The sequence below is a fragment of the Patiria miniata genome, unplaced genomic scaffold (genome assembly GCF_015706575.1).
Source record: "Patiria miniata isolate m_02_andy unplaced genomic scaffold, ASM1570657v1 HiC_scaffold_23, whole genome shotgun sequence".
NCBI classification, from domain to species: domain Eukaryota; kingdom Metazoa; phylum Echinodermata; class Asteroidea; order Valvatida; family Asterinidae; genus Patiria; species Patiria miniata.
Genome location: NW_024037062.1, coordinates 9,275,476 through 9,288,107, shown reverse-complemented (window position 1 = coordinate 9,288,107; position 12,632 = coordinate 9,275,476). Strand labels below are relative to the sequence as shown.

General features: G+C 39.4%; 2 protein-coding genes across 2 annotated transcripts in view; one reads left to right on the top strand and one right to left on the bottom strand.

Moving 5' to 3' along the window:
* Nucleotides 1-245: 245 nt before the first annotated feature.
* LOC119731071 (COP9 signalosome complex subunit 3-like) lies at nucleotides 246-8,823 on the bottom strand. The gene is made up of 13 exons (XM_038204082.1): nucleotides 8,668-8,823; nucleotides 7,696-7,825; nucleotides 6,420-6,538; nucleotides 5,638-5,780; nucleotides 5,141-5,215; nucleotides 4,419-4,523; nucleotides 3,527-3,667; nucleotides 2,985-3,086; nucleotides 2,645-2,716; nucleotides 2,425-2,511; nucleotides 1,712-1,825; nucleotides 1,345-1,425; nucleotides 246-844 (listed from the first exon to the last, which is right to left on the bottom strand). Exons 1-13 carry the CDS (start codon nucleotides 8,720-8,722, stop codon nucleotides 788-790), a joined length of 1,281 nt encoding a protein of 426 aa, XP_038060010.1. The 5' UTR covers nucleotides 8,723-8,823; the 3' UTR covers nucleotides 246-787.
* Nucleotides 8,824-8,967: 144 nt separating this feature from the next.
* Nucleotides 8,968-12,632, top strand: part of LOC119731070 (paladin-like) — a 43,486-nt gene continuing 39,821 nt past the window's right edge. The window contains exon 1 of the mRNA XM_038204080.1: nucleotides 8,968-9,113. The gene's annotated coding sequence lies outside the window, so the exon portion shown is untranslated. The remainder of the gene's footprint in view (nucleotides 9,114-12,632) is intronic.

The window sequence follows — 12,632 nt, the reverse complement described above, 5'->3', positions numbered from 1 at the left end:
CGTTAGTTAACCATTGGTCAACTATAGTCCTTGCGCGAACTTGGCCTTATCTGATGTTTTTCTAAAGACTGTTTACCAATCTGTGAGCATGTTCCGATGAGGACCATTAGTTGAGTAGTGGTTGATTAGTGACGTAACTTACGTCTGCACCCTTATTAAAGTAACACCCGATCATCTCTTGTTAAACCTGTTAGGGCCAGATCTTGCACTGTGATCAACATGATATCGAAAACACTGACTAGCAATATTTTCACAGCCAAAGACAACCATATTGGATTTTAATGAAATAGCATTATTTCATAAACAAATCAGCCAACTGGTGCCTTTACATTCTCAACACTTCTTTTTTTTCGTAATTTAAATGCCGTATTTTCAAGTTGGAAGTGATATGGTTCAATATGGCCTTATATCTGAGCAAAATGGGTGTCGTAAAAACACCTTTCTTGGTGTACAGACAATAATGGGATTATTGTCGTTATTGATGAAAGTGTCCATGTTACTATAATTTAAACATTAAATTTTTTTATAATCTTAATTTTAAGATTGGAGTAATTCTGTTAAATTGCCTCAATAAGGGTGATATTACGACCGCTAACACCAGGAAAATTACGCTGTTATGGTGCCTTATTAAAACAATATTGCCTCTTTTGGAAAAAATGTACCAGATGTTTGGCAGTAGACAACCAACTTTTTTTGTTTTTCTTCAAACTTGCCCAAGACTTTTTCCCCCTACATCTATAGCCTCCTGTTCCTACATGTATGTATCCATGCGGGTTATAGAGTTGTCTTACTTGCTGCCACTTGCGAATACTGATAGGTCTTCTTCCTCGCGAATTCCCATGCTCTGTAAAAAAAGGAAAACAAGTTCCCAAAAAATGACTTGCAGAACTTTCTACAGTGTTGTAGGACTCAAATCCAGGACTCGGACTCGCGTCCGTCTCGAGTTGCAATTTTAGTGACTCGGGCTTAATCGAGTCACATCGGCAAAAGACTCGGACGTGGACTCGATCATGATGACTCAGAATTGATGCTAATGACTCATGAGTCACATGGTGTTTTTTTTTACAAAAATATTACGTTTAAAGTATAATCTGATGTTTTTATCCCAAAATTAACACCACTTCCTGCAAAAACTGAATTATTGTTCGACCACAAATAATACATATTTGTAAAGTAATTCCAGAATTTAACGTAGAACGATTTTTTTTCCATTCAATGTCTCATTCATAAGTGAATAACTTTTGTATTGGTAGATAAATATTAATTTCATCATGAAATCTATTTTTCGTGGTGAAACTCAGAACTAGTACGGGCAGTAAATCGTTGTTAATCACACAGACTTACTTTGCGGATGAACTGGGGCGTGACGGATATCTCTTGTTCCATCTGTCGTAGCTTCTCATCGAGTAGGATGCATTCCCGCATCTTGAAGTGAAAAATGAAATTGCCGTAAAATTAAGTACAAATAACAAAGCTGGTCCCAGAGTGCATCAATTTCTATTCAATTGATTCAGAACAGCTATACACTGGTAGTCTTATCATGCATCTGGTCTACACAATAGTCGTCATTGGGGTTATGGGGTAATCCTATACAACAGCACTGCCCGACCCACAAGTGACAGAAAGTCAGTCAGTCAGTCAGTCAGATTCGTACAAAGACGACAAGACAAAGACAGAATTTACGAACATTTAGAAGATGTTAACTACTAACCTCGCCCTCCAAGTGTTTGAATAATGATGGGTTATCATACTTCTCGGGGTTGTCATGGAAACTGACCATCCCATCTTTCTTGCTGATGCTGGCGTAAATCTGTCCTTCCTCAATCTAAAAAAACAAAATTACAAGTTCTCAAAATTTTGCAGTTACTTAAAAACCAAACTAAAACTGGTCAACTTTTTAAAGTACCCTGTGTAATTTTGAGGAGTTGGAATTCCATAGTGGCTTTTGGACAGAAAAAAAATGTCAGATTGCAGCCAAAAGGCATTCTTACCATGAATAAAAAATGTAGCATTAACACATTTAAAGGTACATAAGATCATTTGCTTTATTTTGGAGAAACAACATTGCTCAAAATCTAAGGTAGGGTGCATATCAACTAACTTGTTGAAGTTTTAGTGAGTTGACATTTTGAGAAAAAGAGAAAATGCACGCACAGTTTTTGTAACATATCTTTTGAGAGGATTCCGTTGTTATCGAACGTAAAAAATTGCGCTGTGGGCATCTTATTGTCGAACCACCTTCAATGTTTGTTTTCTTCCAAACGATACCATTTCAGGCCGAATAATTTCACAGGGTATTTGATACCAGTCCTATCTTCACTTTGAACAAGGATTCTGTCATTAAATAGGTGGGAACGTTTTGGTTGCAAATGCTCCTACGTGGCTTTAATATTTACTAAAGTGAACATGGATTTTCGTCCTTACCATGGACAGAACGTGGAGTTCGGCTTCTTTCGCAGAGTTGAGATGCACCCGTCTTGCGATATCACTCAGTGATAATGTCAGGAAGGTCTGTCATGTAAACAAAGTAAATTATGATTATTTTTTTTTCGTTTTGTTTATTTATTTTGTAAAATTTTGTCGAAATCCATTGTGAAGTGAGCAAGCGAAGAAAGTACTTTGTCTGAATTTTGATGTTTCCTACCTTTGTGAGTCTCTGGATGTTTTTGGCAAACATCGATGTCACGACTTGCTTCACCAATCCCATGTTCTGTTCCTAAACAAATAGTTACAAACAGAACTAAACTTCTAAGTATTGGGTTTTGACGTATTTCATGTACACTGTATACTCAATGTTGTCTGAGGGTTTGCGAGAAAAACTTCACAAGCTTACTCGGATGGGACTCGAACCCATGACCTCCTGCTTGCTAGTGCAGATGTCTTACCACTCGACCACTGAGCTTGCATGGCTGGCTCGAATCTGATACAGCAGTGGGTATTGTAACCAATAAATATTTGGTTTATTAATACACTGTATATCTTACCCTTGTGAACTGCTCCGAGTGTTTGAGGATGACCGCCCTTATTTCTTGGGGGTTGTTGGTGGAGTACGCGTTGGCAAGCTCATGGTAGGGTTGGCTGAGCGGCTGCATAAAGACATCATAATCAAATCATAAGTCAATCACAAGTCAATCACAAGTCCAATCACAACTCAGGACACAAGTCAATTTGCAAGTCAATCACGAGACAATCACAAGTCCATCACGAGTCAATCACAAGTCTAATCACAAGTCAATCACAAGTCAAATCACAAGTCAATCACAAGTCAATCACGAGTCAATCACGAGTCAATCACGAGTCAATCACAAGTCAATCACAAGTCAATCACAAGTCGATCACAAGCCAATCACAAGTCAATCACAAGTCAATCACAAGTCAATCACAAGTCGATCACAAGCCAATCACAAGTCAAACTAAGCACAAGCAAAGGACAAAATGTCACAGAGCATTTACACAAAACAGACAAGGACAAGAAATACAATTATACGTCACACTCATAGAATTCAGCTTTCTATGAGCGACATACCTTGATAAACCGACCGACGACGAGTGACGTGTACTTGGGTAGGGTTGTGAGTTTGCCGTGGTGTATCAACGAAACCACGATGTATTTCTTGTAGGCTTCCAACATGATGTGACTGACTGCTTGGCTAGGGGTGGTTATCGCCTGAAAGTTCAGGAAAACAGTTTGGCTTTAATTCAAAGATTTGACCATGCTATTTTTGAGTTTCAACCCGAAAAATAGATTTGCTTTTAAAATGGATATTCTTCTAGCGATACAAAAGTTATTAAAGAGGTTGTGGAATGCTGAAAGTCGTTTTGTTTTTTTATCTTTTTTTATTGTAGAGTAGACCCATATACATCATAATCACAAAGTCCCATTCTTTTGTAATGTGCGTTTATATGTTTATAAAACTGATATTCATCGAGTAATTTGTTGGTCAGCGAGCGCATAATTGAAATCAACAGGCGTCGGGTTCTTCATAAAATCAGAAAAATTGTGACGTAATAAACAGGACTCGTTTATACTACGCTGCATAGGGAGTCCTGTTTATTACGTCACGATTTACTATGTTTTGTTTGCTGCCCCCAACGACGACTTTTACACAAATTGCACGTTCGGGTCGAAACAGGACCTGAAAAACAGCTCTCAAAACTACCTTTTGTATTCATGTCATGACAGAAACAATGGTCGTTTTTATTTCATCACACCTTAGGCTACATATACCCGAAAAATGACGGAAATGTCTTTGAGCATTCCACAACCTCATTAACATTTGAATGAGACATCGAACTCAAAAAAATCGACCCATGTTCTGATGAAATGATTTTATAAATTTCACCTTCTAAATTTTGAAATTGTTTGCGGTCTGACAGTGACCGTCAAAAGAGTAACTGTCAAGAGAATTGTTTCTCACCACTTCAAAGAAGTAGACGGACCTTCCCCACTTCTTGAGAGCCGCGTAGATCATGCCTCCATAGTAGTAGTAACACAGGAAATGTGTCGCGTCAAACAGTCCGCCCTACGGACAAAAAAATACCCAAAGCAAACGACCGGTATAACGACTGTGAAACTTTACTCGAATGCTCAGTAATTTTCTTAATATCTTGAGATGCTCACAAAGACGAGGCTAGTCTTGTAAAGCTGGTCCCAGAGTGCACATTATTCTATTCAATTGATTCAGAATGGCTATTCACTGGAAGTCTTTTCATGCATCTGGTCTGCACAGTGGGCCGGATTGAGCCCATTCATTGGTGTTACAGGTAATCCTATATGATAGCACTGCCCGGCTCACAAGTGACGGTCAGTCAGTCAGTCAGTGGACACTAGGCTGGCCCTCTGGGACCAGCTTTTTTCCCTTTTTTTATTTCAATTTTTTTTTGCAAATTTGTCATGGTTTACGTACTATCGACATTGAAGATTGTAATTTTGCCTATAAATTTGATTTTTTTATGTCCATATATTCAAAATATTTTTACTACTCCGCGCAACATGTGGCAGTTTTAAACACTTCTCACTGGTGTGAAAAAGGGGGTTAAACCACCCACGTGACAGGCTCTTGACCAATAGGAATGGGTAAACTGTCCCAGGTATTTATGAAATAATTTACAATTATAATTAAACTGACAAGAATGCTACCTCTTGGCTTATGTCAGTGATGTCCACATCCAGAAACGGTAGAGCAGGCTTCATACACTTGGCTAATAAACATAACTGGTGAATAAAATATATATATAAAAAATACAATTAGGTTAAATAATTTACATTATTGAAATCGAAATTCTTTCAATTCAATCTACATGAAGTAACTCTGTGAATTTTAAAAGTTTTTACTGCAAATTCGCAATAAATTAAATTTTCTGTATAAAACCGATATTCAAGTATTATCAATGCATTAAAAAAAGGAAATTGAAGCCATTGTTAGCATCATACATTGCCAAAAGTTGCATTATTAACACCTTTATTATGTAAGAAAGAGGCATTTTATTGAAGTCTTTGGTAGCGTTTGTTGGTGTTTTTTTTAAATTTTCATCAATCAAATGATATCTTTGGAATCATTAACAACTATTGTTTATATTTGCGATGCTGGCCTACCATAGTTTGCCAACCTTGGGCTGGCCAAGAAAGTTCTATACCTGACAGAGATCGGCGTGAATGGACGTCAGTTGAGCAGCGTGCATCTGAATCTTACTGATGGCCTTACAGAGGATCTCGATGCCTCGAAGGTACTGCTTCTTCTCAATCAAGACTCTGGTGAACTGGTGGGCTAGGGTGCCATCTGAGACAAAGAAGAAGATATGGTTCAGCTTCTGTAGCGTCAACCACAACAACAAAAATTGGAAAGAATGTTGCAACCTGACGCCGCTTCAGCGGTTGTGAATAAAGTCTATGGAGAGCCACGAAAATTGTCTAAGCATTTCCTAACAAAATTGGAAATGTTTCTCAGTCCAAGATTCATGTCTTATCATCATTTTTGCAATGAATGACCTTCATTGAGATGATATATGAAGACAACATTCTTTCCAAAAAATTACATGTTCTGGTACTCGTGGCAAAGAAATATACTTCCTCTTTATGCATCTATACTTGTTGCATGTTCAATGCACCATTCTGATGCTTTTGTGGTGCTCAGTGGTCTTGTGTCAAACTGGAAGGCTGAAAGGGAGTGGTGTCCCTTGCCTCAGTGTGATGACTGGCCAGTGTATTGTAAATAGACTCCTAAGATGCCAAAACAGCGTAGGAATTGGTCAAGGAAAGACTTATTTCTCTCCAGGAAAGTCATGGAATTTTATTTCAAGATTTTTGTGGGAACCTTGCTGATGTGTATTTAGACTTGACAACTCTCCGGAAAACCGAACGGTTGTTTACAAAGTATTTCCTCCTTTTTGTGGGACACAGCAAGATTTTAAAAACTCACAGCTATCTGTCGCAAAGCGGACTTGTTCCCCGTTACACATGCTGAAGAAAAGTTGTGTCTGGGAGAAGAGCGTCTCGAAGTCCGGCGCCGAGCCCGACGGCAGAGTGAATTTGACGTTACTAGAAGGAAAAGAACCGAAAAAGAAATTAAGAGGTTAATTTACAAGTTTTCGCAAGATTATGTAGGCCTTAGAACGCCTGTTTCGTCATGGCTATGCTCACGGACGTCACATAAATATGCATCGGTAACACGCGGACAACACTGTTCAGCTGTTCGCAATCCCAAACAGGTGTTTTTAGAAATCCACGTAATATGAAGAAGGGAGGAAAAACCTCTTCATTTTTCATTCACAAATACTTAAGACAGTTTATCCGTTCAAATGAAATTTGGACTCCTAAAAATCCAGTGCCTCTTATCGTTTAATTGGGTGAACGTTCACAATCCTCACGTAGGCATGCGCAATACTACTAGTAAGTAGTTTATAGTCCTAAATTCACAATGCAACGCCCCAGGTGCATTCTGCGCGACATCGCGCAGTACGCGCGACAATCTCTGATCTCGGTCAGTGAACGTGACAACAATGCATCGTCTGAGCTCTCCGGCGGTGGCTAGTGAACCAAAGCAACAACAAAGTGATATACAAACTGTCTGTTACATATTAACCCTCCAAGCAGCGAAGCGGTGATTTGATTCTCCACATTTTCCAAATATGGGCATAATTTGTTTTTCAATGGGCCAATAAGGCCAAGCTTCCATGTAATCCTCACCCCTACTATACACTACAAGCCTGTAGACTCCCATTGGCCAGACCCTACCCACTCCTGAGTAAGGAGTGTTGAAAGACAGAAGCCAAGATGGCGCCCAATGCCTTTGTGCAGTAATGGGAGATCTTAGTGGCCAACCCCTAAGTGCCGCCGATCTCTTTGTGTCAACCCCCCGTGCCGCCAGAAGCCCAGACAGGTTGTAAACAATCCCTGGCCATGTGAATGACCTATATCTTGTGCATGTACAGGCATGCCAGGGTTATTGACCTATAAACACATGTGGTGATAAAGTTCTCCATGTGGTTCCAGGGTGTGATTTTTTTATGTAAGCTGCTCGGAGGGTTAATTAAAGCTTTCTTGAAGGTCGTGTTAGTGACTGTGATAAGCCGCGGACTTGAGAAGAATTTCTTATTAAACACATTGCCGACGGTGGCCAACCTGCACACGAAGAAGCTGAGGGTTTATCAGAACATAACTTGTCTGGTGTACTTTGTGCCACTTGAAAAACTTACAGGACAGCTAAGACGCCCAGTGAGTGTAGTTGGGGATCCAGTGTTTCTAAGATCATGTCCAGGTTGGAGGAGTTCTTCTTGAGAAGCTCTAAACTCTTGTTGATCTCCTCGCACAACTGGGCAAAGTTACCTGTGTCAATTAAAATTGGAAATCAAGTTTATTAGTAACAAGAACAAGAAATCAAACATGTCATTTCCCTGATTGTGATTTACGACCATGACAACAACCTTTTCAACTTTTGGAGAGGCTCTAGACTATATCAAATTCAGCTACAGAGAAGTTTTGTCGTTTCATATTGGCAGCGCCGGTTTTCTCTTAGTAAACATATTTTCACAGAGGCATTCTCTGACCTGCTCATCAGTAAATGTACGTCATATCGTAATTATATGGCTATCTAAAGTTTCAGCACGTTCAGTAAACGTTAGGATGTTGTCGTTGATGGCTCCAGCAAACTGGCATCACACAGTTTTCATCGGTTGCCATGTGTTACCATTCAGCACTCCAGACTCCAGAACCATTGAGTTTCAAGAACATAGGTCTGGGAGCTAGATAAGCCAATGTAAAAAATTCTCGGATGTTGGCACCCACCGTACCTATATAACATAAGCTTAATTTAATATGAGCCAAAGCAAAGAGAAAGAAAGTTTACAAAAAGTAAAACCGGCACCGTCCAAATATCCACTGGCTTTTAATAAAGTTTGACCTTTTTAACTTAAATCAAGCACATACGCCTACTCTTTGTTCAAATTTAGAACACTGTACATATGAACATGTAGAATAGTTTAGCTTAGGGCCTACTTTAACCTACACTATCTATCGTCCAACTTGGAGTTTAAAGTTAGTCAGCGTCTGCAATTTATCACGAATCTAGTGCAGTACGATCAATGTGCGCGATGCAAGAAACTACATCTAAATCGTTAGCCTACAAGTCGGATGTTGGAGCAAATGAGGTCTAGATTTCCCATACTCACCCTCTGTTGAGAGCGTAACAACAGAATTCACGAATCCTTCCACTTGCGATGCCATTTTGAAGAGAAATTAGCGCTTACTCGGCGAGATAAAATGACACAAGCAAAACTGGAGATCGTAGTTTTCGATCGACCGTGTGTACGTGTGTGCGCCCTCTACGCCTAAACGCCTTCGAGGAATCTTCAGCTGTTGCATGTATCACTAGTACGTACATGATTGTACACACATTTAGGTCCACTTATAAAGGTACACATAACAGTCGTATGGTTTAGCGTCCGTCGCGCACGTACACACACACACGACACATGCACGAGAAATCCTCATTGACAGAAGGATTTTTTGGTTGATGTGGACACTGGAAGTTTTCTATTTTCATCTCAAGAGCAGTCGGCGGAGTCAGCAAATTCCCTTTTCAAAAATGCATGATTTGGATCTGATGGGCATGTAGGTGAGTAGTATCATGAATTTTGTGGTAGGATAGTGCCTGGGAAAGTGATAAATACATGTAAAAACGTCGGATGTAAAATTGATGTCTTGACGTCTTGTCTTAACAAGTGAAGTACTTTTAATACCGGCAGCCTAGGCCGGAATTGTGTGTTGATGTCACGCCCCAACTATCGCATCGGTCCCAACTATAGTTGGGACTGTCCCAACTATAGTGCGGCAGTTGGGTCGGCCCAACTATAGTTAGGACTGGAGTTGCGCCGGATGCTTCATGCTTGATAGATCTTGTTGGATTAAATGTTCCGCGGCGCTGGCACCGTGTATTCGTCGTGCATGCATGCCGCAAGGCTGACCGGTCACGTGGTACTGCCTAGTTGGATGAGTTGTCCAGCTGCTGGGTTGACTGTCCAGCAACATTTTGCAAAATTCAAAGATTGCCATGGCCGGCCAACTATAGATGGGCCCCACCCATAGCTAATGTCAAAGGTCCCAAGTAAAGTCGGACAGTATGTAACAGAGCTGTAGGGAATGTTTTATAGTCGTCGCACATCAATGTAAACTATAGTTGGGACCGCCAAATAAAAATATTGCGGTGGCCCAACTACAGATGGTCCCCACCCATAGATAATTTCATTGGTCCCAAGTAAAGTCAGATGTGTATTAGAGTTGTAGGGAATGTTTTATAATCGTACAACAATGTACACTATAGTTGGGACCGCAAAATAAAAAGATTGGAGTGGCCCAACTATAGATTCGCCCCATCAATAGCTAATTTCAGTGGTCCCCAGTAAAGTCAGACGTGTATCAGAGCTGTAGGGAACGTTTTACAGTTGTACATCAATGTAAACTATAGTTGGGACACCGCAAAATAAAAAGATCGGAGTGGCCCAACTATAGATGGGCCAGCCCAACAGTGGAACTTACAGTTGGGACCGTCCTAACTATAGTTGGGACAGGCCCAACTATAGTTGGGCCAGCCCAACTGTGGAACTACAGTTGGGACAGGCCCAACTATAGTTGGGACAGGCCCAACTATAGTTGGGACCGATGCGATAGTTGGGGCGTGACATTGATAATCATATGCATCACGCGCTGTGTTCAAAATACAGAGAAAGAGAGGGCTATGTTTCATACCTTTTTCCCCATTTTATTAAGGCTTCTCCAAACCTCTGAAAAAGGCCTTTATTATTCGGGTTGCCTTAATTGGCCTTATTAATGATCTGTCTGATTTATTGTCCGGCAAATATAATTTAAAAACTTGTAGGCCTAAAATAATTTCCAAGTTTGGAAATTTGAAAAAAGTTTTATTTAGGCCAAGTAAAAAAATTAACCAGTTTGTCATCTGTGCCTGCTGCTTTTTTCCTGCCGCCTTCTTTTTTTTTCTTTTTTTTCTTTTTAAATTCATAGGCCCCTACTGTAGCCTAGGCCTACATTTGCAATATCTTTTATTTTTTTTCAAACTAAATTGTAGCTCTGTTGTGGAAAGGGTGATGGCTCATTTGGACACAATATTTTGTATCACTGGCAGCGAAAGAGTCGAGAAAATTAAATAATCATGCGCCATCTTAGAAAATCTGCCATCTTTGGAAAACAAAAAAAACGCCCTCCATTTTTTTCAAAAAGCTCGGACGAGAAACAATTTTATTTTTTTTACCCTGCCTTAACAGAAAATACCATTTGTCTTCAATCTTGATTATGACCACATTTTTTTTCATAGGCTTCCTTAGAAATGGTTAGGACACCTTTGGCCATATTCCCATTTCTACAATTTTTTATTGGCGAAATGGTCGAGAAAATTGGAAGAATCCATCCGCCATCTTGAAAAATCTTGGGGAAAAAAAACTCCCACCTCTTTTGTTTTTTAAAAATGGTCAGACTAGAAACTACTTAATTTGTTTACTTGGCCTAAGTTTCCAATGGTTACAGACCAGTAAATAGACTACCATAGACCTCAGTGATAATTCACGCACTTCCCAAAATTATTACAAATACTCACAAGCCTTCAACTTATTCATGGTGTTTTAGACACACATCAAATAAAAGCTTATTTCATCATCTTTCATTTTCTGTTCAACTTTGGGGGGATTCTCCAATGACTTTTGGGAAAAAGTCCATCCTCAAAGCAGGCATGATCCATCGCGTTTTTGAAAACGGACACCTACGCTCCATTGCAAAATAGAGCCATTTTAGGGCCTAATGTCATCCACGTTTCACACTGATACAAGCTGGCAGTCCACTGCATGGCTTCCGCCCTTCTTTTTCACAAATCCTCAAGTTCACGACCCTCAAAATGCTCTAATACTGCAGAATTTGAGGGCATGCAAATCCTGATGTGGCTGTCGTGAGCAATTTCTGCACTCCTATTTCACTTGAGTTCAAATCTGCTCCTTTATTAAAGTGACATTCAGACAAATATAGATATGCCAGGATTTGAATCAATTTAAGAGAAGGTCTTGAGCCATAGTGATCAATAAGGCCAAATAAAAAAAAAACATGTTTAGTGTCCTGCCTTTTTGAAGAAAAAAAAGGAAGTGGGAGGGCCTTTTTTTCCCCCCTCCAACCAGGCTATTTTTTAAGATGGCCGCCAGGTTTGTTTTTAAATGGCCGCCATTGAACTCAGGAAATGACATACCGGCTTTTTGTGGGCTAAATGCAACAGACAAAGAGGCCAGAATGATGTCACTGTTTAAAATGTATCATTTTTTCAGTAAAAAAAAATATTAATTAAAAAAAAGGAGGCGGCCTCCAAAAAGGAAGCGGGCAGGGACACTAAACATTTTTTTTTGGGAGGGGGGGGGGCCTAATATTTGAATCTTATTAAAATGTGCACCTTTTTGATTGCTTGCAGTTGATCTTTAAGAGTGGGTTTTTTTGATACAGTGTTAAATTCATTAAGATGGAGTTTTTTTTTGTTGATTGAAATTGTTGTTTGCTAAATTTCTTGCAAACGTCACTGCATGCTATTTAAATGTTTTTGATCTTTTTGTGCCTTGTCGGAGCTTGTTTAAAATCACCCTCTTTGTTTGCCAAAAGCCAACATGTATGTTTATTTAGTATTGGCTGTTGTCAAAACTTTTTTTTTTTTTTTTTTTTTTTTTAAAGATAACTGCTTCACGTGAATAGGCCAATTAAAGGCATATAAAATCATAATTTGCTTTAAGTTTTCATGCATTTTGTTCGTTTCCGAAAATAACACCACTCAAAATCCAAGGAGGAATGTTCAAAACCGAACCTGTTAAAGTTTCAGCTCAGTGGATATTACACTTTTCGAGAAAACAGTGAAAAACCATGCACAACCTAGCTTTTGATCACAAAACACGATATCACTCTTTCCAAAAAAATCAGTCAATTGACTGATCGATGGAAATCACTACATTTCTTGATTTCTTCAAAATGACAGCAAGCCAGACGGAATCATTTCACAGGGTGTTTAGTACCAGTACGATCTTTAAAGGGAATATACAACATTTGCAAACATCGAAAAATAAAACTACCAAGTTTTTAAGAAATACCTTACTAGGAT

Coding starts and splice junctions, on each gene's coding strand:
- LOC119731071 (XM_038204082.1), bottom strand. CDS start 8,722: ATGGCATCGCAAGTGGAAGGATTCGTGAATTCTGTTGTTACGCTCTCA. Junction 6,539..7,695: donor CTGGGCGTCTTAGCTGTCCT/GTAAGTTTTTCA, acceptor TTTTCCTTCTAG/TAACGTCAAATTCACTCTGC. Junction 3,087..3,526: donor TCGTCGGTCGGTTTATCAAG/GTATGTCGCTCA, acceptor GTCTTTATGCAG/CCGCTCAGCCAACCCTACCA.